The following is a 9,669-nucleotide window of genomic DNA, read 5'->3' as shown; positions in this document are numbered from 1 at the left end:
GAACACGTCCACGTCTACAACTGTACGTGCTGTGCAGCGTGAGTCTGCGGACGCAGGCGGCTCCTTTTGGACTTGACTTGTAGTTGTACTGCAGTGCAGTGCAGTGAGTGGTACGACTGCTGCCTTGTGCTGGTAGTAGAGTCTACTCGATACGATCACCGGCAGACTGGCGAGACGTATTTTGAAGTAGTGACTTCAGACCATTTTTTCAAATCGGTTTTCTGTGGCTTATGTTTTGCTTTTTGGATAGGTTAGAGCTTCCTGAGGAGTTTGGTCTTTAGTTTTTCTAAATCGGACAAAGGAAACTAGAGTTACAAGCAAAATAGTCATCGCCTATCACCGGATTTGTCCGACAAACGTCCCACACATTTGAGATCAGAGAGATATGTCAAACTGAGAGAACCCACTTTCCTTGGCAACGCATAGCAACCGCACACCAGATCCAAAAACAATCTTGATTCTCCGCATGAAATACATGTACATGTAGCTGAATAGTATGGTTTACAATGTAGTGCCACTAGTGGTTAGTAACAGGAGACATTGATAATACAGATAGCTTCGGACTGTTGGCGTGGTTGGTGTCAAGAAAAAGAATAATCACGGAAGAGGCACTGACTAAGCTCAACATGTTCATGTACAGGACATTGTATTGGCTGGGGTAATCGTAGCACGCACATCATCATCAGCAGAGATACAGCAAATAGCAACAAGAGTATACAGCACATCTCCCAGTTCGGCACTCTTGCAGCTATTCTTGCGGAGCTCAACCAGATCGAGCATAACAGCATTGGAGACAAGAATCGAGGCATGGACCGAAACAGCCAAGAGCAATTCAATTTGTACATCAGCATCATTTAGCGCAGGATACTTCTCCGGCGCTGCTTTCCATACTGTGACTATGGCGGCGCTGCACGGCAAAGTACAAAGAGGAATAATGCAAGAAATAGGTCTTCTGGAAGGTGAAAACAATAAAGATTACCTTCTATCTAGAATAATTCGAGGTCGTAGAATACGAATATCACATTTTCAAGAAGGGGACCCGGACGGATCATATGGTTTCTCACCTTTCCCTTCCATCCGCATACGTATCTCCGTCAAAAATGAACGTAACAGCTCCATTCTTGCTGGTCCCAAACGAAGGCAAGCTCCAACAAGACGAACCGAAACTTTCTCCAACTGTATAAGACTTCCTTCATTTCGAAAAACGGTTCCACATTTCTTTACACGACTTGACATATGACCATCACACGATTTGTGCAGGCGTCGATTTGCACGCTTTTGGGCCAAGAAGTCACGTGGTCTGAAGTCCCTATTTGAAGTGACCGTCCGGTTGAGAGTGATTGCCTCGTTCCAGATTAAGGACGGCCTTCTGTTTTCTGTGCAAGCACAGGAAGCGTCGATGGAAAATCCCATGTATTCGTGCACGCCGACACCAAACTAGCAATACATGTACCGGTACATTGTACAATTTGTACTTCGAAGTAGTTCCCGAACTTACTTTCAACTCGCATCGTTCTTCATTTGCTTGATGATTTGGACAGTCAGAGTCACCGCTTGAAGTTATTCTCTTCTCGTTCCAGAGCTACACAATGTTTCAAAGTATTAGCCAGTGATCCCTTTATACAACATGTATGGCATAACACTGCGTAATAATGCCCATGTACAGTGCGTATCGGTTATAGCGATGTCGTGTAAAAGAATATACTGCATACAAGAATGAACCCTCATGTTTTCATAATCATAACATGGATTTCAAGTGCACATTTATTCTTACAAGCAATTTTATCCCATAGTGGAATATATCGGTCCTAAGAATGGACTTTGTGTAGCGAAACATGCCAATTAGTACAAAGTGTATCGCCTGTAGTAATAACATCTGTCCAATTCCGTTCTGATGTGACTCTCGTTGCGTCGTAGTGCCGCAGATTCAACTGTTGTGGCCATGTAACTCGATTTTTGCATAGCCACATGTAAGCTTATGGGACTATGACCAGCCACATGCACAGAAGTACTGCGTTGCATGTACGATGATCTTCCTGCCCCTGCGGACATGCATATGATATGCCACACTTGATTTATCATGTGTAAGAAATATCGGAAATAAGAATAGAAAGTCGTTTTTCAAACACCCACGCTATAACCGATACCTACTGTACTGGGTGTCTAAAGGCAGTACAGTGTATTTACATGTACTAAAAAATATATTTTAAAAAAAAAATCCGCCCGCCCGCCCGTAAAAAAATGTCCATGTTAGTCGAACCACACACCTTCTTTAGTTTGGCCTAACTTACAAATTACAGAGGAAGACAAGAAAATAACAACATCACATTCCAGACGTGATCCCTGCAGCGGCAGCAACGCGACAACGTTAACAATACTGCGGCGGCAACACGACGACTTCTACAACACAAAAAAAGAAATTTTCTAAATCCTAACAACCCCTGGAGTAACGAGGGTCCGAACCTGGGTTTCCAAATACGGTTCAAATGGTCGCAAGACCGGGACTCTGCCAACCGGGTTATGGTTGTAGTCAGGAGCACTATGCGTCCTCGCCTTGTAATATGCTGTCAAACTCGAAAAATATGTTAAACTACCAAGCAAGGCTTCTGCAAATGAGAACGTGGTGAGTACGTGAGTCCTCCGTGTCGCGTATGATTTGAATGGTTGCGGGGATCCGGGACAGAAGAACAGTAATTTTACGACTCCCAGCGGTGCAAACAGACCGCGGCCATGTTTTCTCTGTCGGCGCCACCGCGATTAGGCTTTTCCACATTATTCGAAAAAATATTGGAAAGATGTGGATGTAAAACTCGATTTTTTGGGGGAATGATGCTACTCTCAAAAATGGATAGATTTGAAAAAAATCTAAAAAAATTTAAAAAATCACCCAATGTGCGAAAATTATTCACCCGTTGCCATGGCAACAAGATGGCTGCCTAATTCATTCGAAGCAGGAGTTGTAAAATACCGGTATTTTACGACTCCCTGATTCGAAGAACGTACAGTGCGTATCGGTTATAGCGTGGTCGTGTAAAAGAATATACTGCATACAAGAATGAACCCTCATGTTTTCATAATCATAACATGGATTTCAAGTGCACATTTATTCTTACAAGCAATTTTATCCCATAGTAGAATATATCGGTCCTAAGAATGGACTTTGTGTAGCGAAACATGCCAATTAGTACAAAGTGTATCGCCTGTAGTAATAACATCTGTCCAATTCCGTTCTGATGTGACTCTCGTTGCGTCGTAGTGCCGCAGATTCAACTGTTGTGGCCATGTAACTCAATTTTTGCATAGCCACATGTAAGCTTATGGGACTATGACCAGCCACATGCACAGAAGTACTGCGTTGCATGTACGATGATCTTCCTGCCCCTGCGGACATGCATATGATATGCCACACTTGATTTATCATGTGTAAGAAATATCGGAAATAAGAATAGAAAGTCGTTTTTCAAACACCCACGCTATAACCGATACCTACTGTACATGACTTGTACATGTTGGCTACAGGACATGTACCCGTGCATGCATGCACATCATCAATTCATCATGCACTGCCGCCTAGCCTAGCGCCTGCCATGCCGGGCATATTTCGAGACTGACAAGAGCCAGGTTATTATTATGAGTCTTTATTCCACTCCAAATTGAAAATAAAAATAAAACTTGGAGGTATTACACTAACTCACCGGACTTATCATAGCCAAAGGTAAGCAGCACGGAATAATATATGGAAAAAAGTAAGGTAGAGAGAGAGGAAGGGAGAAAGGCGCATGTACCATCACAGGCATTAAAGCCCAAAGGTATCATGGCAACAGGTATTGCAGAAAGGGGAGCATCAGAAATTGGCGAAAAATTCAGGCCGGCAAAGCTCATCACTGGGCACAACCTCCAATGCGCACCCACAGAAAGATCAAATACGAAAACCCACAGAAATACCACAGTGTATTAATTACAAACTAAAACGAATACAATAACATACAGAGCATAAAAAGCCCACCAGGGACAGCGAAGAGCCCTATGCTGCACCCAAAACAGATCTTAGAATGGCCATCGAGCCAAGGATAGCAGCCTGCTGCAGTTCATGAAGGTGCCGCTCTTCTCCACATAGCTGCTTAATTGAGGTAGCCGCTTCCTTCGTCAGGCCACCAAGAGCACCAACTATAATGGGCACTACGGACACTGCCTCTCGCTGCCAAATCTGCCCAATTTCCACTGCGAGGGGCAAGTACTTCGCTCTCTTTTCAGCATGTTTTAGTGTTACTCTATGATCCAGTGGCAAACTGACATCAATAAGTTGGACTGACTTGCCATCGTCCCACACAAGATCCGGCCGATTTGCTCCAACCATCCTATCTGTAGGGATTGGCATTTCCCACATTAACTTACGGCCTTCACTATCCTCGACGTAGTGTGGCAAGTGGACAGGGGGAGCAGGAGATACCAGTCTGTAGCGATGACAGAGTGCCCGGTGGACTATAGCGGCAAGACGATTATGGCGAGTAATGTATGCCGTCCGTGCCAACACGGGGCAGCATGCCAAAATATGGTCAACAGTCTCCCCCGGACCTCCACACAAACGGTACACGTCCACCACGGAAGTGTCGCCAATAACCGATCTTTGGTAGTTCCTGGTATTAACCACCTGATCCTGAGCAGCAAATACGGATGACTCAGTGGATGGACGCAATGTTGGAGACTTTAAGAAGTTGAATGAGAGAGGCATGTCCAATACACCGCCACTTCTCTGCCAATAGCGACTATGCAGGGGCTTCTGCCGCAGAGAAGCTTGGGTGGAGGTTCTGATAGCAGACTTAACAACGTCAGTTGTTGCACCTCCGATGTCCAGGATGTTGAAGTGCTCCATTGCCGTGGCCGCCCGGGAGATGATCGACTTTGTAGGCGGAAGATCTTCATGATGAGCATGCAGCGCAGCAATCAGCGGCAGGTCAGAGTGCGCCTGGAGATACCTAGACAGGCGGATGTATTTCCTCTCCAGCAGGTGCTCAACCGATACAATCCCTCGGCCGCCCTCAGATCTCGGCAGGTGAAAGCGGATGGTGGAAGATCGTGGGTGGTGTGCTCCCACTGCGCGGAGCGCACTTCGGACATTCCTGTCGAAGGTTGCAATAGCATCCTTCGTCCATGGCACAATACACAAGCCATACGACAGCACTGGGATGACATAAGAGTTAATAGCACGAGAGAGGTTGCAGGCGTTGAGAGATGTGTGGGTCACCAGCCGCAATCGCCTCCTGAACTCTTTGGTGGTGGCCACCTTAACAGACTGTTCCGCCATGCCAAAACACTCCCTTATGCCAAGGTAGGCATACACGGAGCCGTCCGCCAAGGAGGCAATGCTGGAGGCTTGATCTACTGTGACAGTTGCTGGCTGATCTGGATCAACAGCACCATGTGGGCACACAAGCTTAGCACACTTTGCTGGAGAAAGCTCCATTCCAATGGATTTCCCAACGCACGATACTATGTTGATCATTGAGTTAAGCTGCTTACTGGTTGCGGCCATCAGCTTCACATCATCCATGTACCATAAGTGGGATACGGTTGTTGTCCGCTGAAGTCCGCACGCATATCCAAAGCCACTTCTGCTGAGTTCACCTGATATTGGATTCAATCCAAGACAGAAGAGCAGAGGGGATAACGAGTCACCTTGGAAAATGCCTCGCCAGATCGGTATTGCCTCACTCATGTCAGCTCCCAAGCGCAGCCGGGTACGCCACTGCGATGAGAGCACAGACAAGAGCGAAGTGATCTTGGGGTGGAATTTGTACAGACGTGTGACTTCGACTAGCCACTCCTGCGATAGGCTGTCGAACGCTTTCCTAAAATCCAACCAAGCCATTGCCAAGGTGCGGTGATGACGCCTAGCATCCTGGGTAATCATAGCATTGATCAGCAGCTGGTCAGTGCAGCCTCCTCGGTTACGAGTACAGCCAGTTTGTTCATGGGCCAGAATGTCATTGGTCTGGATATGGATCCACATCAACTCACCAATCACGGAGGTGAATAGCTTGTACATGGCTGGCAGACAGGTGATTGGTCGCCAATTCTGCGGCTGGGTTAGGTCTCCTTTCTTTGGGATCATGACCGTCTGGCCCAGTGAAAACCATGCTGGGGCATCCAGCTCACCATCCAGAAGCAGCTGGAAATTTCGAAGTAGAGCTGGATGGAGAGCAGTAAATTTTTTAATCCAGAATGGCGGGATCTGGTCACAACCAGGAGCACGCCAGTGTGGCATCTTGGAGGTCGCAGCAGACATAAGGTCAGCAGTAATGACAGAAGATTCCTGGGCCTGGATGGCCTCTGCGTACGTGCCTTCACGCTGGATCCAGGCCTGACGACGCACAGGGTAAGGGTGAGACCAAATGTCTCTCCAGAACTGCTCCAATTGATCCATACATGGACGGTTCTCGGGGTCACTATCCTTCTTGGCACACAGGTTACGATAGAATTGACGTTCATTGTAGCGAAATAACTGATTCTCCTGCTTTCGTTTCATATCAGCTTTGTATCTGCGCATTCGACCCGCAAGGGCCAGAAGTTCCAATTTCTTTGTTCCTAGAAGTGAAGCAGCAGCGTGCCGAGTTCCCACAGGGTAGCGCTCGTACATTTGCGGGTTGTCAGATGCCAGGTAGCTTGTCAGTCTAGAGACATCCTTCCGAAGGGCGTCAACCTTTCGCTGTAACCGGCGTTGCCAACCCGGAACCTCCGGCTGCGGCGAACTCATGCGCGCTGCCGGAACCGGCGGGATACCACAAACCAGTAGGGTGAGAACAGCAGCAGCATACGCAACATGATTCAAGAACTCTATGGACAGGTCAAACTCACTAGCAGCAATCAGCTGACGGATGCCACAGTTGATTTTTGCGACAGTAGCTGAAAGACGGAGGTATGGGATTTTCCTGGGGACTGCAAGCTTTGGCCTCTCATCAACACCCAAACGCTGTACACTGGCTACCAGCCCACCAAGGACCCTACCAGTGTCTTCCACCCCAGCAGCCTTGATACATACACAGATATGCTTGACCGCCCACACGAGCTGTTTGTCATTAGAGTCAATGATACCAGCACTACATGCATTAGCTAAGCAAGCAGATAAGCTACGATTAGTCTGTGCTCTGCAGTCTGTGCAAGGGCTCTCCGCAGTGCACGACACACCACCAGATCATCCGTCCGCAGCGCCAAGTGCATCAGCATGCAAGGCAGGAACGTGTTCACACGTTGTTGATCCAGTGACAGTTGACTCACCGTCCAAGTTGGGTGGAGGCACAAGTACATCACTGACAGCACCAGCACCAGCACCAGCACCAGCACCAGCACCAGTACTAGTGTCAGCGGCTCGAGGATCCGCCTGGGCGTCATCAGTGCGCGTAGTGCCAGTAGCGCCAGCAGCGCTGGACCCGCAGGGCTCCGGTTCTCCCTGGTGATTCGTTGCGTGGTAACGTTGTAGAAACGCGCTAGGAAGCGCCCCTCGCTCCACGAGCTGCTGAGCAATGGCTTCTTGTTCGACCAGAGAGAAATACTTTCGGCTGATAAGGGAATTAGTATTATTATTATTATTTAAAAATTCGACGAGGAGACAATAATTTTAATATGGCAATAAGTAGGACGAGCTGAAGCGACATGTGGACTACTTTATTTACAATGTAAGCGATGGAGACGATGCAAGAAACAATCTAAAGGGTAAGGAAAATACATGTAAGAAGAAAAGTTCTGCACGCTTTTGTGAGAAATCGCACCTCGATATTCCAGTGCTGTCATTGTATCGTGTCACCCTACCTTGATTGCTATATTATTTCCTTTGTTTTTCATTTTGTTCTTTAGTACAACGGTGATTCCTGAAGAGTGTTGTACGAAAACTTGTTCGAATCATCTTTTTTTCCATTGCCTTTTCTTCTTACATGTATTTTCCTTACCCTTTAGATTGTTTCTTGCATCGTCTCCATCGCTTACATTGTAAATAAAGTAGTCCACATGTCGCTTCAGCTCGTCCTACTTATTGCCATATTAAAATTATTATTATTATTATTATTATTATTATTATTATTAGTGCACATACTACTGCCGTCACTAGGTCCCAAATCTCTTTTTCTCTGGCCTTGCCTTCCGCCCACACTAAAGCTGGTTTTTCTCGTCTTGGCTGCATAGGTTCTGATCGGTGGAATATGCTGCCTTCCACTGTTCGCTCTTGTACAGATTATCGCCCATTTGTTCGTTCATGCTTAACCTTTCTAGGGGCTCCCGTAAGAAGACCATAGGTCTGTGGGAAACACCCTAGTAAAATAAAAAAAAAAATAATAATAATAATAAATAATTATTATTATTACTTAACCATGCGCTGAAGTCACGATTTCATTATCGTAGTGTTGCATTGAACGTAGTGTTCCTTAGACGTTGTCTGGACAATGGTGTTTGTCCAGGTGGTGTAGAGAACCGTGTCCGCAGGACCAAAGCTTACCACACGTTAAACATCGAACGAGTATTCATGAAAGACGAGATTGCCCGGTCCTGCGACACTTTGTCAAAGTCACGTTCGCGGTTTAGGTATTTGTATGATCATGCGGGCTGCTTTCTCTCCTCTCACGATTTCTTGAGATTCTCTATGCTCCTTTCGGAAAATGACCAGAAACAACGTATCCATCTAATCACAAAACATGACAAGACCTACAATTGGCTAAGACAGAAAAGATGTGGACATGTCACCATCGATCCTGATACCACCATAATTAACATGACATCACTAGAGCTGACCACTCTTCAGAAAGAACTCCTCTGTCGTGGAACCGATTTCGGGATTCCACCAATATCAAACAAGAAGGAAGTAATCATGACCGAGTTTGAGCTCTTTTACCGCAAGTTATTACGTTTCAGACCGGTGTCCGAGTCACAACAGTCCATTTGCGCCGCAAAGATCCGGGCAGAGGCCGAGGAACACGCTGATGCATTACCGGATAGAAGAACGTTCTCATTGAAACGCGAACATCTCAAAGCCCTGCATGAGCTACGGAATAACAAAGACATTATTGTCACGCGCCCTGATAAGGGTCGTGCAACTGTTTTAATGAATAAAACTGACTACATCGAGAAGATGTCCGTTATCCTAAATGACACGTCAAAGTTCCGTACACTTGGTCCGGTCAAGACCTGTGATCGAACTGAAAAAGTAGAAAAGGATCTAGTAACTTATCTTCAAATGCTAAAGAATGAAGAACAAATATCAAAACATGAATTCGATCGCATCAAACCGACTGGTACCCTTCGTCCTAGACTCTATGGCCTTCCAAAAATCCATAAACCTACATGCCCTGTTAGACCAATAGTATCCATGACCGCCTCCCCTCAATACTCTATCTCGAAATGGCTGTGCATCTACCTACAGCCTGTTCAAGATTACTATTGCAAACGCACTGTGAAGGATAGCTTCGACTTTGTTGCGAAGCTTCGTGATAGTCCGGTCCCTCTCAATGCACACATGTGTTCCTTCGATGTTGTAAGTCTCTTTACGAATGTTCCAATTGATGAGACTGTTGACATCTGTATGGATGTATTGTACCGTAACGATGATGTTGATACTCCATGGGTATCGGAAGCGGCGTTTCGTCATTTGATGCTGTCAGTTACAACCGGTGTCGAATTTTCGTT

General features: G+C 46.3%; 1 protein-coding gene across 1 annotated transcript; it reads right to left on the bottom strand.

Annotated features, from left to right (window-relative positions):
• Positions 1-4,024: 4,024 nt before the first annotated feature.
• LOC135812990 (uncharacterized) lies at positions 4,025-7,389 on the bottom strand. Its single transcript, XM_065326209.1, has 2 exons — positions 7,276-7,389; positions 4,025-7,027 (listed from the first exon to the last, which is right to left on the bottom strand). The coding sequence occupies exons 1-2, from the start codon at positions 7,387-7,389 to the stop codon at positions 4,025-4,027; spliced, it is 3,117 nt and encodes a 1,038-aa protein (XP_065182281.1).
• Positions 7,390-9,669: the final 2,280 nt, after the last annotated feature.

This window comes from Sycon ciliatum, chromosome 3 (genome assembly GCF_964019385.1).
Source record: "Sycon ciliatum chromosome 3, ocSycCili1.1, whole genome shotgun sequence".
Taxonomy (NCBI): domain Eukaryota; kingdom Metazoa; phylum Porifera; class Calcarea; order Leucosolenida; family Sycettidae; genus Sycon; species Sycon ciliatum.
This window is presented reverse-complemented; position numbering and strand designations above follow the sequence as displayed.